The 17,738-nt window shown below is 39.3% G+C and overlaps 1 protein-coding gene across 1 annotated transcript in view; it reads left to right on the forward strand.

Moving 5' to 3' along the window:
- Window positions 1–17,738, forward strand: part of LOC309843266 (uncharacterized protein) — a gene marked incomplete at its 3' end in the record, with an annotated part of 46,516 nt that overhangs the window by 12,824 nt on the left and 15,954 nt on the right. The window contains 2 exon segments of the mRNA XM_082688594.1: window positions 578–1,424; window positions 12,992–13,928. Of these exon segments, the coding sequence (XP_082544720.1) occupies window positions 578–1,424; window positions 12,992–13,928 (1,784 nt within the window).

Consider the following 17,738-nt stretch of genomic DNA (forward strand, 5'->3'; position numbering starts at 1 on the left):
TAAGTGAGAACTCAGGAAACATTATGTGTATTATTATAGTATTAAGTAAGTTTTTAAGAAAACTGTTTATGGATGCATAAATCAATACTAATATTATGGAAACATTGAAATGAAAATACATCTACCACATTCATGACAGTGTTTATCTTTGGGCAACTGAAATGCAGGGGAATGGGATCATGCAGGGAAAGCAAGAAAACTCAGTTTTTACTGGCAACAAATATGAGTTCTGAAGCCAAGTATAACTAGGTATTTCTATGTTTGTATATTTGTATGTTTCTCTAACATTCTTTGGCTCAATGTCTTCATAATGGGTATAATAGAAACAGGTAAATAGCTCAGACAACAATAAGGAAAGAGTTCTAGGAAGAGTTTACAATTGAGAAATGTTGCTGAAGGTACTGGGATGTACGCTGTGAAGTGCGAATTGCTTGAATCAAAATAGGTGCATTTAGCTGGGTGCCTCTATACTTGTTTTGTTTATTCAATACTCTCTTCTTTTTTGAGAGGTGTGCCACCTGCCTGGAACCACAGAATCTAACAGCTGTCTCAGAGTTCCTTCTCCTGGGCCTCTCAGATGATCCAGAACTGGAGCCCATTCTCTTTGGGCTGTTCCTGTCCATGTACCTGGTCACAGTGCTTGGGAACCTGCTCATCATCTTGGCCGTCAGCTCTGACTCCCACCTCCACATGCCCATGTACTTCTTCCTCTCCAACCTGTCCTTGGCTGATATTGGTTTCAGCACCACGACAATCCCCAAGATGCTGGTGAACATTCAAACACACAGCAAGTCTATTACCTATGCAGGCTGCCTAACTCAGGTGTCCTTTTTTATACTGTTTGGGTGTTTGGACAACCTGCTCCTGGCTGTGATGGCCTATGACCGGTTTGTGGCCATTTGTCACCCCCTTAACTATTCAGTTATCATGAGCCCATGCTTCTGTAGCTTGTTGGTCCTGATGTCACTTTTTGGCAGCCTTTTGGAATCTCAGATTCATTTTTTGATGGTGTCCCAACTTACCTTCTGCACAAATGTGAAAATTCATCATTTCTTTTGTGATGCACTTCAACTCTTCCACCTTGCCTGCTCTGATACCTCCATCCACACCATACTAATGTATTTTATGAGTGCCATCTTTGGTGGTGTTCCCCTCTCAGGGATCCTTTGTTCTTATACACAAATTGTTTCCTCCATTCTGAGAATCCCATCCACAGGTGGGAAGTACAAAGCCTTTTCTACCTGTAGCTCCCACCTGTTGGTTGTTTGCTTGTTTTATGGAACGGGCCTTGGAGTGTACCTCAGTTCATCCATCTCCTCCTTCCTCCAGAAGGGTGCAGTGGCCTCGGTGATATACACTGTGGTCACCCCTATGCTGAACCCCTTCATCTACAGCCTGAGGAACAAGGACATCAAGAGGGCACTGTGGGGGACAATCTGCAGAATATTCTAATATCGGCATTTGTCTTAGTCTTTCTGGGTTCGTAGAACGGGAAAATGCAGGAAATAAACAACAACAAGAAATTCTGAATCTGTGGCTACATGGTATATATACCTATAAGGATCTCTGCTTTTTGTTTATACAACTGTTCCTGTTAGCATAGCTCTAATGGAATTGGGGGATTATTTGGACTTCCCATTTAATTCATAGTCCCTGCAGGATTATGTGTATATCTGTACCCCTCACACTTTCCTTATGCATTTCCAAGGGCTCTTAGTTATGAGCACTCTTGTTTCTATCATTATAAAATAATCATAACTCTCTCTCTCTCATTTTTTTTTCCTTTTTAAAAAAATATTTTGCCTATGCATTTGAGAGAAACAGCCCAAGCAGGGGAAGAGGCAGAGGGAGAAGTAGGCTCCCTGTTGAGGTGGGAGCCCAAATGGGGCTTCATCCCAGGACATGGAGATCATGACCTGAGCCAAAGGCAGAGTATACAGCTGGGCCACCCAAGTGCCCGATGTTGTTATTTTCCTTTGTATTTTTGTTAGCAAAACATAACTCCCTTATTATTATTATTTTTTTTATGAGCAATAAAACAATTTATTTAGAAGGGGAGGTGAACCGTGAGAGACTGTGACTCTGAAAAACAACCTGAGGGTCTTGAAGGGGTGGGGGTGTGTGGGAGGTTGGCGGAACCAGATGATGGTTATTAGGGAGGGCACGTCTGCATGGAGCACTGGGTGTGGTGCAAAATGGTGAATACTGTTACACTGAAAAGAAATAAAAAAAAGAATAGGAAACAGATAATAGAAAAAAATGTGAGATAGGAAAATACTCCACTGCTCAAATATGGGCTCAAAAATTTGAAATTTTAGTAACTCAAAGTTCATTTCTGAGCCTTAGAATTCTCAGTAAATGAGGTGCAATAGAGCTTATCTTCCAAGGCCATGCAGTAATTGTAAATAATTGTGCCATGGTTCAATCAGATGGTAGTTTCCATCAAATGGAAAATCTTATTATAACATTAAGGAAGTTAATTTAAATAAGTGTCCCAGTAATTTATAAGTAACCTGATGTGTGGCTTTGAGTATGGTACATAACATTTTTCTATTTAAATTTCTTATCTATAGAGTTATGACAACAAGAGTGCTTAAATGAAAGGCTGATTGAGAAGATATATTAAATGTGCTGAACATAACATGACTTAGCATGTAGTAGCAGATCAATAAGGGCAAACTGTCATAATCAATATAATAACAGTCCAGTGTATGGTTTGAATATATAGGCTTTGTGGTCAAAATCTGATTTGCAAAATCAGATCTTTTAACTCATTGCCTGAGTGCTCTGGGAGATTATATATATATATATATATATATATATATATATATATATATATATCCAGGCACCCCTGGGATATATTTTTAATAATTTTTTGGCCTCTAATCCTTCATTTTAAATGATATTTAGCTGAAAGAATTCTAAGATTAAAAAGACAATGTGCAGGGGCGCCTGGGTGGCTCAGTGGGTAAAAGCCTCTGCCTTCAGCTCAGGTCATGATCTCAGGGTCCTGGGATCAAGCCCCTCAGTGGGGAGCCTACTTCCTCCTCTCTCTCTGCCTGCCTCTCTACCTACTTGTGATCTCTCTCTCTGTCAAATAGGTAAATAAAACCTAAAAAAAATAGACAATGTGCACATGGTAAGAACCAAGTAAATATAGATCCATCATCATCATCATCTACCCTGTGGTTGATATATTTATATTTCAACTTTATTGAAAATATTTATAGGCAACATAGTGTAAGCTTAAGATGTACAATGTGTCAATTTGGTGCCCTAATATATTGCAAGGTGATTACTACCATAGAGTTAGCTAACACTTCCATTATGCCACATAATTACCATTTCTTTTTTGTGATGAGAACATTAAAGATCTACTTTCTTTCATTTTTAAAAAGATTTTATTTATTTATTTGACAGACAGAGATCACAAGTAGGCAGAGAGGATGGCAGAGAGAGAGGGAGGAAGCAGGCTTTCTGCTGAGCAGAGACCCTGATGTGGGGCTCGATCCCTGGGATCATGACCTGAGCCAAAGGCAGAGGCTTTAGCCCACTGAACCACCCAGGTGCCCCAAAGATCTACTTTCTTAGCAACTTTTAAATATATAACACAGTATTGTCAACTATAATCATCATGCTGTACATTAGATCCACAGAACTTATCTATCTTATATCTGGAAGTTTGTACCCTTTAACCAACATATCCCTACTCCCCTCCCCCTGCCAAGGGAACCACTTTTTAACTTTTTGTTTCTATGAGTTTGGCTGCTTCAGATTCCACATATAAGAGCTATCATGCAATATTTGTCTTTCTTTGACTTATTTCACTTAGCACAATGCCCTTAACATCCATCTCTGTTGGTGGGTATTATAGAGGGCACGGATTGCATGGAACACTGGGTATGGTACAAAAACAATGAATACTGTTATGCTAAAATAAATTAAAAAAATCCATCTCTGTTGCAAATGGCAGAATTTGCCCTTTCTTATAGCTGAATAATATTCCATTGTGTGTGTAGGTATATATGTCAAGGGAACATCATTTGCATACAATTTATTTTGTCAACCAGCAAAAGCCCCACAGGCCCAAATCACATTTATCTAAATATTAGGATTTGTGAACACAAAGTAATATAAAGAAAATACAGTCTGGGGAAAATGAATTCTTCTCGATTTACAGAAATCATAAACCACAACATTTACAGAAATCAGAAATCATTTAGAATGATTTACAGAAATGATTTATAGAATGATTTACAGAAATCATAAACCACTGACATTTGTTGAATTTCAGCATAGAATGGCTATAACTTGGTGTAATGTCAAGGGAGGGACCTTGGTGGTAGAAGAGACATTGCATATTCTTCTTCCGACTACATGTCCTAAATCAACATCGTGGGATCTGCAGAAATGCCACATCAGAGGCAATTTCTGCCTACATGTCAGATCTTCTGTAGGGGAATTTTGTTGAGAGCCTTTAGTATAATGCATTGTAGACCACGTTGGGAAGCAGAGAGATATCTCCAGAGTCTCGTGGTATTTAGAGATCAATGTCCTGATAAAGGGCGAGGGTGGCATGGTGGGCAGATTTTAATGCTCCCAATGACTTCCACCTCCTATATTTATGCCATTGTGGAGACTCATCCCCTTAAGTGTGTCCTAGGCTAGTCACTTGTTTCCAACTAACACAGCATGGCAAAAGTGACGGGATGTCACTTCTGAGATTAGGGTGCAGAAAGACTCTGGCTTTTATCTTCCTGTATATTGTTTCTCTGTCACCTATGTACTTATTCTGATGGAAGCCAACCGTGATGTGAAGGCTTTCCACGAAAGACCTATGTGGCTGAGAATTAAAGAATGCCTCTGGCCAACAGCCCTCAAGGGGCTCCATCCTTCCAACAGCTATGTGAGTGGGCTTGGAAACAGGTCTTCTCTCAGTCAAAGTTTGAGAGGACTGTAGTTCTGGATGACACGTTGATTGCAATCTTGTGAGATACTCTTGTTTATTTAAGAGAAGTAGCAACTGTATAGTCAAATAATCTTCGACAAAGCAGGAAAAATATACAGGGAAAAAAAGACAGTCTCGTCATAAATAGTACTGGGAAAATTGGGCAGCTATGTATAGAAGAATGAAACTCGACCATTCTCTTACACCATACACAAAGATAAATTCAAAAGGGACAAAAGATCTCAATGTGAGGCAGGAATCCATCAAAGTCCTAGAGGAGAACATAGGCAATAACCTCTTCAACACTGGCCACAGCAACTTCTTTCAAGACATGTCTCTGAAGGCAAAGGTAACAAAAGCAAAAATGAGTTTTTGGGACTTCATCAAGATCAAAAGCTTCTGCACAGCAAAGGAAACAGTCAACAAAACAAAGAGGCAACTCACGGATGGGAGAAGTTATTCGCAAATGACACTACAGACAAAGGGCTGATATCCAAGATCTATAAAGAACTCCTCAAACTCAACACTCAAAAAACTGATAATCCTGTCAAAAAATGGGCAGAAGATATGAACAGACACTCCTCCAAAGAAGACATACAAATGGCTAACAGACACATGAAAAAATGTTCAACATCATTTCTTTGAAAAAGATGGATGGTACTTTGATAGGAATTGCATTAAATATGTAGATTGCTTTAGGTAGCATAGACATTTTCACAATATTTATTTTTCCAATCCAGGAGCATGGAACATTTTTCCATTTCTTTATGTCTTCCTCAATTTCTTTCATGAGTACTTTATAGTTTTCTGAGTATAGAGTCTGTGTCTCTTTGGTTAGGTTTATTCCTAGGTATCTTATGGTTTTGGATGCAATTGTAAATGGGATTGACTCCTTAATATCTCTTTCTTCTGTCTTGCTGTTGGTGTAGAGAAATGCAACTGATTTCTGTGCATTGATTTTATATCCTGACACTTTACTGAATTCCTGTATAAGTTCTAGCAGTTTTGGAGTGGAGTCTTTTGGGTTTTCCACATATAGTATCATATCATCTGTGAAGAGTGATAATTTGACTTCTTCTTTGCCAATTTGGATGCCTTTAATTTCCTTTTGTTGTCTGATTGCTGAGGCTAGGACCTCTAGTACTATGTTGAATAGCAGTGGTGATAATGGACATCCCTGCCGAGTTCCTGACCTTAGTGGAAAAGCTTTCAGTTTTTCTCCATTGAGAATGATATTTGCGGTGGGTTTTTCATAGATGGCTTTGATGATATTGAGGTATGTGCCCTCTATCCCTACACTTTGAAGAGTTTTGATCTGTGACCCAGCAATTGCACTATTGGGTATTTACCCTAAAGTTACAAACGTGGTGATCCAAAGGGGCACGTGCACCCGAATGTTTATAGCGGCAATGTCCACAATAGCCAAACTATGGAAAGAACCTAGATGTCCATCAACAGATGAATGGATCAAGAAGATGTGGTATATATACACAATGGAATACTATGCAGCCATCAAAAGAAATGAAATCTTGCCATTTGCGACAACATGGATGGAACTAGAGCGTATCATGCTTAGCGAAATAAGTCAGGCAGAGAAAGACAACTATCATATGATCTCCCTGATATGAGGAAGTGGTGGTGCAACATGGGGGCTTAAGTGGTTAGGAGAAGAATAAATGAAACAAGATGGGATTGGGAGGGAGACAAACCATAAGTGACTCTTAATCTCACAAAACAAACTGAGGGTTGGTGGGGGGAGGGGATTTGGGAGAAGGGGGTGGGATTGTGGACATTGGGGAGGGTGTGTGCTTTGGTGAGTGCTGTGAAGTGTGTAAACCTGGTGATTCACACACCTGTACCCCTGGGGATAAAAATACATGTTTATAAAAAATAAAAAATTAATTAAAACAAAAAAAAATGTTCAACATCATTAGCTATCAGGGAGATTCAAATCAAAATCACATTGAGATACCACCTTACACCAGTTAGAATGGCCAAAATTAACAAGACTGTGAACAACATGTGTTGGAGAGGATGTGGAGAAAGGGGAACCCTCTTACACTGTTGGTGGGAATGCAAGTTGGTGTAGCCACTCTGGAAAACAGTGTGGAGATTCCTTAAGAAGTTAAAAATAGAGCTACTCTATGACCCTGCAATTGCACTACTGGGTATTTACCCCAAAGATACAGATGCAATGAAAAGAAGGGCCATCTGTGTCACAGTGTTCATAGCGGCAATGGCCACAGTCGCCAAACTGTGGAAAGAACCAAGGTACCCTTCAATCGAAGAATAGATAAAGAAGATATGGTCCATATATACGATGGAGTATTATGCCTCCACCAGAAAAGATAAATACCCAATTTTTGTATCAACATGGATGGGACTGGGGGAGATTATGCCACGTGAAATAAGTCAAGCAGAGAGTCAATTACCATATGGTTTTACTTATTTGTGGAGCATAAGGAATAACACGGAGGACATTGGGAGATGGAGAGAAGTGAGTTGGGGGAAATTTGTGGGGGAGACGAACTATGAGAGACTGTGGACTCTGAGAAACAAACTGAGGGTTTTGGAGGGGAGGGGGATGGGGGATAGATAAGCCTGTTAGTGGATATCAAGGAGGGCATGTACTGCAGGGAGCACTGGGTGTGGTGCATAAACAATAGATTTTGGAACACTGAAAACAAATTCCAAAAAAAAGAGAAGTAGCACGTTATAAATAAACATATAAAAATTAATATTCTAAATACATATCTACATCAGTGAAAGAAAACCTAGGACTTGGACTGTCATTTAAATAAGTGGAAAAAACTTTAAAAAGGGAAATAGGAAGTTCCTTCTAAAACATAAATCTTAACTCAGAAGATGGAAATAGTTTCTGATTCTTGTTATAGAAGACTGAATTCTCCCTAATTTATGTGATTGATTTAATGGATTTGCAGATGTCAAGTCAAAAAGTCTTATATTAAACTGAAAACAAAAAGGGACTCTGTACTTTGTGTTAAGATCTTCGAAGTTGGAAGTCAGAAGCAAGTGTACAGATGAGCTTTCTCCTGAGAAGAGAAAGGGCCCAGACCCTTTAAAATACATTCACTTTTCTCTTTTCTTCTTCTGTTATTAGGAAGTCCTTAGAGATTGGGATAACATGCACTGATTTTGCTAATTATGAGCTCTGTGCATTGAGCTCCCAAGGTCATACAGGAATAAATAAATAACCAGTGCCTCTAGCCTTCCTGGTTATAAGCACTGTTAGGCCGCATACTGTCTTCTCTTCCCAGAGTCATCACCTGCATAACAGGATTCATGCCTGAGCCTGTCTTCTTGCCACTCCTGAAGACAAAGTTTCAGCCATCATCATTCACCAGGCAGGAAATTGGGGTGGATCCGAACTCCTAGTCATGACCCAGCAGAGGTACAGCATGGACCAGTGAGTTCCCAGGGAGATGGTGGATGGAAAAGGGACAGCCGGGAACTGCTTCCTCATCAGTTAGACGAGTTGGGGCTGGCCAGATGGAGGGCAGCAATATGCAAAGTTTCAGCTCAGAGAACCATGAGTTTTATGTTCTTTTTCCTGATGGGGATTTCAGAACTCTCATTCAGAATCTTGCTTTCCTCCAATAACACCATTTCTGGCTTCCATATGCATCACTCACAGGACAGCAGGAGATGGACCTCTCCAAACTTTGCCCTAAGCACTCCAAAATGATGGTGAATATGATGAGATGGTGATCATGATGGTAATGAGGACAGTAAACCATAATATAAGACTTTATTGAGGGTTTCCTCAGCTGGGCTCTGATCTTTGTGCTATGTAGCTTTTTAATTTTCATTTGCATAATCACCCCCAAGATAGAGTTGCACTGTTGAGGAGAAAAGGACAGCATTCTTACTTAATTTTTACCAGGTCCTGGAATAAAAAGGGGGTGAAGTCAGGTTTGGATTTGAGTAGCAAGACTCTATTCACAAGGTACAGGGTGCAGGCACTGTCTTTCCATACAATTTAGTTTCATGCAGCTAATGAACCACTGAAATGTGGGAGGTCCAAATTGAGATGTTCTGTCAGTAGAAAGTGCCAGATTTTGAAAAGGTACAGAAAAGAATGTAAAATATCTCAATTTTGTGTATTAGTGAAATTATAATATGTGGGGGGTAATGTAGTAAAATTTGGTAGAGTAAAATTTTTTATTTTAAATAAAAATATTTTATTTATTTAAATAAATTTATTTATTTATTTATTTAAATAAAATATTAAAACAAAAAAATCCCCCAAAAGCAACCAACATGCAGCCTACATTTCCTTTATCTTTCTAGGTCACTCCAGACAGAATGTCAGCAGGGAAATAACTGAGCCTCATTCATTTCTGATTCCTCAGTACCTCCACTGTGGTTGGCACAGTGTAAGCAACTAATATATATCTGTTTATATATATAAATTATATATTATATATTCTGAGCTAAAACTTTACATACTTATATATAGATTATATATAAATATATATATAAATAAAGTTTCAGCTTTGCATATATATGCATGCATACATATACATATATATGTATACACACGCGCACACACACACACACACACACACACACACACCATATTGATTACCCTTTGTTAGTTCACAGGAACCCAGTGTAGTCCATATGGCTTCTATATACACTGGGGGCTTTCCCATCTGAGCTTTCATTTCTTCCAAGGATGTCCAGTATGACTGATGAATGGGATTCAGTGGTTTCCCTCCAGGCACTCTTCCAGATTGACAAATCAAATTCATCAAACCCTGAAGAAGGGGCCACAGGAACCCTCAGTTTTGTAGCCAAATTGGACAGAAGTTAGCTAGAGCACGAAGGACCTAGTACTTGTGATTGGCATCTGAAGTGGGGTGGGAGCAGTCTTGTGAGATATCCTGTGGGATTTGTTGCTCCTGGCAGGTAGTGTCCGAATTGAGTTAAATTGTAGGACTTCCAGCTAATGTAGACAACTGCTTAGTGTGGGGGGAAAGCACCACACATTTACTGACCAGGAGTTTCAGAAATGAAATATTCTGTGTAAAAGTAAAGGAGAAACACAAGAGGTGAAAAACTGGGTGGGTTTTATGTATAGAGTACCAAAGACTTAATTCAATTTTAATTTATTACTCATTAGGTCAGTATTCATGCCCACTGTGTGTGGTCTTTGAGGGCAAGGTAATAGTTTCAGTGGTGAAGATGAGGACATATTTGTTCTCTGTTCTTATGTTCAAGAACCTCCCCAAGATTCTACAGGACATCTTGTTTAAGTTTAGTGGGATACCCACCTATTACTGTAATTCAACGCCCAGTAGTGATGAGGATATGGAGGTTTGTCAATTGGTGCATTTCAGTAGATATTAAAGTTAATTCAGAACCGATGTTGAAGAGATGCAAAAGCACTTTATATTTTTTGTTCTTGAAATTTTAATACATTTCAGACTTTCATCTGGGTTAAATTGTCTACCTCTGTTTCAGTTTTTTGTTTCCTTACTCATATGCAAGTGTCGTTCTTTCTCTTAATTTTTTTAAAAAATTAATTTATTTATTTTCAGCATAACAGTATTCATTATTTTTTCACCCCATTTCTTTATTTTTTATCCCTGGATATATTTCAAGGGGGTCCTCTCTATCTTTTTTTTTTTTTAAAGATTTTGTTTATTTATTTGACAGAGAGAGATCACAAGTAGGCAGAGAGGCAGGCAGAGAGAGAGAGGAGGAAGCAGGCTCCCTGCTGAGCAGAGAGCCTGATGCAGGACTCGATCCCAGGACCCTGAGATCATGACCTGAGTTGAAAGCAGCAGCTTAACCCACTGAGCCACCCAGGCGCCCTGGGTCATCTCTATCTTGCTCATATTTGTAAATTTCTTTCTCCAGAGAGCTTCAAGCCAGATCTACAGGGTGAGGGATGTCCTCCATGATGGTGATTATTTCTTAGGGTTTATATACCCTGTGCTTAAATCAGGTTTGAATTAACCCCTTTACTGTAATACTGAGGTACTACATATGTTTCTCCCTATAAGCCCGGGGATCTGGATCTTTGTTGCAGCAAAACTGGGGCAACAGGAGCAGCAGAGGTATTGAAAGGTCCCAGCTTATTTTTAGGAATGCAGACCTCAGCAAGACACACAATGACTGCTTTTATCCTCATTCTTTCCTCCCTCTTTTTCTCACTCCACTTTTCCCTCTCTTTCTCTTCCAATGACATTGTTTCATGAACAACCACCTAATGGACCTAGATCTTGCACAGTGTTTCCCCTGAACAGCCTTGGAGGACAATGCTTGGTTGAAACACACAACCAGTTAGGGTAAAAGCCTTTCCCTGACTCCAGTGTCCGTTACAGCTCCATTCGAAGACATATGGATAGGTTTGGGACAAGACACAAGACCCAGGGCCACATTAAGAAAAAAACCCAATCCCATTTCTTGTCTCTAACAGCCGAATAATTATTGAAATTTCCAAATTAGGTAATTTAGATCTATAAGAAAAGATTGGAAGGGCTTAAGAAATTCATCACAGCACAGCCCAGTCGAGATTGCAGACTTCATACTTGCCAGCAGGCAGAAGAGCCGGTGAGTAGTAGGCCAGAGCAGGAGAAGAAAGACCTTGTGTGGTGATGGTCATCGTCTCAAGACCCACTCATCATCTGCATCAAATAGAACACTCTGCAGAAATACGATGGGTTTCTATTCAGGATGTTGAGTCTGATAATGCCACACATACTGGAGGGTATAAAAAGTTTTATTCCTTGTATGAAGACCTTCCTGTCTAGAGAGAGCATTGCAGGCTTTCTACATTGGTCTTTCTACATTGCTTATGAGGTTTAATGTCTCAATGTCACCAAAGGAGGAAGAATCCAGACTTGTTTGCTTCCTTGTTTTTTTCTTTGAATTGAGATATAATTGACATATAATTATATTAGTTTCAGTGTACAACATAATGATTCATAATTTACACATGTTGCACAATGATCATCACAAATCCAATTAACATCCATCACCATACATAGCTGCAAATTTTTTTCTTATAATGAGATCTTTTTTTAAAAATTTATTTTTTATTTTCAGCATAACAGTATTCATTATTTTTGCACCACACCCAGTGCTCCATGCAATCCATGCCCTCTATAATACCCACCACCTGGTACCCTGACCTTCCACCCCCCGCCCCTTCAAAACCCTCAGATTGTTTTTCAGAGTCCATAGTCTCTCATGGTTTACCTCCCCTTCCAATTTCCCCCAACTCCCTTCTCCTATCTTCCCATGTCCTTCATGCTATTTGTTATGCTCCACAAATAAGTGAAATCATATGATAATTGACTCTCTCTACTTGTCTTATTTCACTCAGCATAATCCCTTCCAGTCCTGTCCATGTTGCTACAAAAGTTGGGTATTCATCCTTTCTGATGGAGGCATAATACTCCATAGTGTATATGGACCACATCTTCCTTATCCATTTGTCCGTTGAAGGGCATCTTGGTTCCATAGTTTGGTGACTCAAGAAATTAAAAATAGAACTTCCCTATGACCCTGCAATTGCACTCCTGGGTATTTACCCCAAAGATACAGATGTTGTGAAAAGAAGGGCCATCTGTACCTTCTTATTTCTTTAGCCCAGTCTTTCCATGGTGGATGCACTTTGAAATAGGTGAATGGAGCAAAGGCAATGAGAAAATAGTTCTAGGAAGAATGTGTTGCCACCACTGAGAAATTTTGCTAGATTTTCCTCAAGTGTGAATACTTTATTAATGAATTGCCTGAATCCAAATTATAGACACACTGATGGGTACCAGTATACTTGTTTCCTTTACTTAAAGTCTCATTTTGGGTGCCTGGGTGGCTCAACTGTTTAAGCAACTAACTTTGGCTCAGGTCATGATCCTGGAGTCCCAGGATCATGTCCCTCATTGGGTTCCCTGCTCAGGGTGGACTCTACTTCTCCCTCTGACCCTCCTGTCTCTTGGTTCTCTCTCTCTCTCTCTTGAATAAATAAATAAAATCTTAAAAAAAACCCTCTCATTTATTTCCCAAAAGCTGTCTCTGCTATGTGGAACCCCAGAATCTAACAAGTGTCTTGGAATTCCTCCTCCTGGGGTTCTCAGATGATCCAGAACAGCAGCCTGTAATCTTCAACCTGTTCCTGTCCATGTATCTGGTCACCATGGTAGGGAATCTACTGATCATCCTGGCCATCAGCTCTGACTCCCGTCTTCACACCCCCATGTACTTGTTCCTCTCCATCCTGTCCCTGGCTGACATCGGCTTCACTTCTACCACGGTCCCAAAGGCGATTTTGGACATTAAAACTCATAACAGAGTTATCTCTCATATGGGCTGCCTGATTCAGTTGTCTTTTTTTATTCTTTTTGGATGTTTGGACAGTGTACTCTTAACCGTGATGGCCTATGATCGGTTTGTAGCTATTTGTTATCCTCTGCACTACCCAGTCATCATGAATGCCCGCCTCTGTAGCCTGCTCATTCTGGTGTCTTTTTTGATCAGCCTTCTGGACTCTCAGCTTCACTGCCTCATGTTGTCACAGCTTAACTTTTGCATAAATGTGGAAATTCCTCATTTCTTCTGTGACATTCCTCAGCTCCTCAGACTTTCCTGTAATGGTACTTCCACCAATAAATTATTCCTGTATTTTATTGGTGCCATCTTTGGTGGTATTCCAGTCTCAGGGATCCTTTTCTCTTATACACGAATTGTTTCTTCCATTCTGAGAGTCCCATCCACAGGTGGGAAGTACAAAGCCTTCTCCACCTGTGGCTCTCACCTGTCAGTTGTTTGCTTATTTTATGGAACAGGTCTTGGAGTGTACTTCAGTTCAGCTGTCTCACATTCTTCCAGGAAGGATGCAGTGGCTTCAGTAATGTATGCTTTAGTTGTTCCCATGCTGAATCCCTTCATTTACAGCCTGCGGAATGGGGATGTCAAGAGGGCTTTGCAGAGGCTCCTCAACAGAACAGTCTAGTCTTCAACTCCTTTTTTTGTCTGTTAATTATACATAATTGCAAAACCAAACATATGGAATTGGCAAACATGCCTCTTTGGGCATATAATTTTGGTAGTCATGGTTCCCATTCCTCCTGATTTGTCATATCTAAATATTGCTTATCTTGGCACATCTTTGATGGAATTAAGGAAATATGCTGGGACTCTATGTATGGCAAAATCATTGCACAATTGAATCTTATTAACCTGTGGAATTTTCTGTATTTGTAACCTATGACCCAGGTATCCTGTAGAAATTCAAACTGTCCTTTAAAATATATTCTCTGGAATACTACTCAGCCATCAAAAAAATGAAATTTTGCCACTTGCAAATGTATGGGTGGAACTAGAGGGTGTTATGGTAAGGGAAATAAGTCAATCAGAGAAAGACAATTATCATATGATCTCACTGATATGTGAAATTTAAGAAACAAAAGAGAGTATCATAGAAAAGAGTTAAAAATGAAACAAGATGAAATCAGAGAAGGAGAAAAACCATAAGAGACTCTTAATGATAAGAAACAAACTGAGGTGCAAAAAATAATGAATACTGTTATGCTGCAAATAAAAAAAATTTCTTTAAAGTTAAAAAAAATAAAAAAATAAAGTCTTAAAAAAAAAAAGAAACAAACTGAGGGCTGCTGGAGGGGAGGGGTTGGGGTAACTGGGTGATGGACATTCAGGAAGGCATGTGATGTAATGAGCACTGAGAATTACTTAAGACTGATAACTCACTGACCTCTATCTCTGAAATCAATTATACATTATATGTTAATTGATTGAATTTAAATAAAAAAGAAAATATTCTCTCACCCGTTTTTACTGTCATGTCTATTTCCCATAAAACTTTGGCTTTGATCAAATCTATTGATGCAGGTTATGTGAGAGAATGTATGTCACTGGTTCTCAATCTTGGCTTCATGATTGAAACATCTGATACACTTTAAAAATCCTCATGCCTGAGTCCCACCACAACCAATTAAGATTTAATAGGACTGGAGAGTAAAAATAACTTGATTGGTTTTTAAAATTTTTTAAAATTTTTTAATAAACATATAATGTATTATTAGTCCCAGGGGTACAGGTCTGTGAATCGCCATGTTTACACACTTCACTGCCCTCACCATAGCACGTACCCTCCCCAATGTCCATAACCCCATCACCCTCTCCCTATCCCCCTCCCACCAGCAACCCTAAGTTTGTTTTGTGAGATTAAGAATCTTTTATGGTTTGTCTCCCTCCCAATCCCATCTTGTTTCATTTATTCTTCTCCTACCCCCTAACTGCCCCGTGCCCCACGCCATTGCATCTCCACTTCCCCATATCAGGAAAATCATATGATAGTTGTCTTTCTCCAATTGACCTATTTTGTTAAGCATAATACCCTCTAGTTCCATCCATGTCGTCACAAATGGCAAGATGTCATTTCTTTTGATGCCTGCATAGTATTCCATTGTATATATATACGACTTCTTTATCCATTCATTTGTTGATGGACATATTGGTTCTTTCCATAGTTTGGCTATTGTGGACATTGCTGCTATAAACATTCGGGGGCACGTGCCCCTTCGGATCACTATGTTTGTATCTTTAGGGTAAATACCCAGTAGTGCAATTGCTGGATCATAGGTAGCTCTATTTTCAACTTTTTGAGGAACCTTCATGCTGTTTACCAGAGTGGTTACACCAGCTTACATTCCCACCAACAATGCAGGAAGTTTCCCCTTTCTCCACACTTGACTGATTTTTTAACAGCACTCCAGGTCAATCTAATGTGTAGCCAAGGTGGAGGAGTTTTGAATTTTGTCAGAACTTTCATCCAAAAATAACTTGCATGTGTTTGTTCTTCATGGTCAAACTCTGAACATCTCAAAGTGATCAGAGGTCAGAAAGGAGGAGATATGAGTTTTCTATAACAATAAACATAACAACAATAACAATAACAATAACATTTCTATAACATGGGGAGATGGAGAGAAGAAGGGAGTTGGGGGAAATTGGAAGGGGAGGTGAACCATGAGAGACTATGGACTCTGAAAAACAATCTGAGGGTTTTGAAGGGGCGGGGGGTGGGAGGTCGGGGTACCAGGTGGTGGGTATTACAGAGGGCACGGATTGCATGGAGCATTGGGTGTGGTGCAAAAATAATAAATACTGTTATGCTGAAAATAAAAAATAAATTAAAAAAATCTTTAAAAAAATTTATTTATTTGTCAGAGAGAGAGAGAGAGAGAGAGAGCACAGGCAGGCAGAGAGGCAGGCAGAGGCAGAGGGAGAAGCAGGCTCTCCGCCGAGCAAGGAGCCCAATGTGGGGCTCAATCCCAAGACTCTGAGATCATGACCTGAGCTGAAGGCAGAGGCTTAACCCACTGAGCTTCCCAGGTGCCCCATAAATAAAATTTTTTAAAAAAAGGTTATTGTAATGATATCTCTTGGTCAAGGGTACACAGTTGAGGTTTCAAGTAGTGGTGATATTTCCAGTGACTGTGTGGTTCTAATTGTGCCTGTAGATTAAGTCACCTAAGCCATTATGGATAAATTTAACTCTGATCCTCATTTTCATTACTCAAGGATAGTGAAGGACCATGTCCTCAGCAAAGGAGAGATCATTTCTTTCACTAGTAACCCCCTCATTAGGATTCCACTTTGTCACCATGCTTTCTTCTCTCATGATCAGTCATCTTTGGGTCCTTCCATCTTCTGCTACACATCCAGGAGCCCATGTACATACCAGTTGTTCCTTTACAGATGCTGCACATAGTTTCTGAGGTAGCAATCTGGACTTTTGGAAATGCTAACAACGGGTTTAATTTGCTCTGTCTTTATACTAAGCAAATAGGCTGCCAACCTCACTGACAATGAACTTAGTATTGGATAGGCTCTTCCTGCTATCAAGTGACCTCAGTTTAATATAATTTTCCTCCTTTTCAAGAATTCTAAAACATCTCAACACTCACACCTCCTTCTCCAATCCTCTATACTCCTGTCATTTTGTCATTTGGGCTCTCTAAAAATTTCCTCTGTCATTTATGTACACCTACATAAGCACTATTTCTTACACACTCAATTTAATTGGGTAAATATGGAAGTTTTCTTCACATCAGTTAATGAGAAATCAAACTCTGAGTTTGTCTTTTAGTCAAGCCTCGAGATCATCCAAATTTTGAATGTAGAGATCTCTGATAACCACTGAAGTATTTAAGCAAGTGATCAAGTCATGAGATAAGTATGTAAAAATAAACAATTGTCTAATATAATAACACACATCACTGAATAGAAAAATTAAAACCTGAGCTGTCTCTCAAAACTGCAAAAACCATATATCTCCAATGCACAAATTCCAACCCCCAAACTGGGAGTATAGAAAGAAAAACAGAAAATTCTCCTTAGAGACATATATTTTAACTGAGAAAATAGAAATTCAATAAGATTCCTGGTAACAAATATCATGGAGGACAAGGGGCGTTAGAGAGGAGAAGAGAGTTGGGGGAAATTGGAAGGGGAGGTGAATCATGAGAGACTATGGACTCTGAAAAACAATCTGAGGGTTTGAAGTGGTGGGGGATGGGAGGTTGGGGTACCAGGTGGTGGGTATTATAGAGGGCACAGATTGCATGGAGCACTGGGTGTGGTGAAAAAATAATGAATACTGTTTTTCTGAAAATAAATAAATTAATTTAATTAAAAAAAAGATTCCTGGTATAGAAGACCAAATTCTTTCTAAATTACATGATTAAGTCAGTGGCTGTACAGATATAAAAGTCATATGTTGCTCTCTGTAGTT

The sequence above is a fragment of the Mustela nivalis genome, assembly GCF_964662115.1.
Source record: "Mustela nivalis genome assembly, chromosome: 1".
Classification (NCBI taxonomy): Eukaryota; Metazoa; Chordata; class Mammalia; order Carnivora; family Mustelidae; genus Mustela; species Mustela nivalis.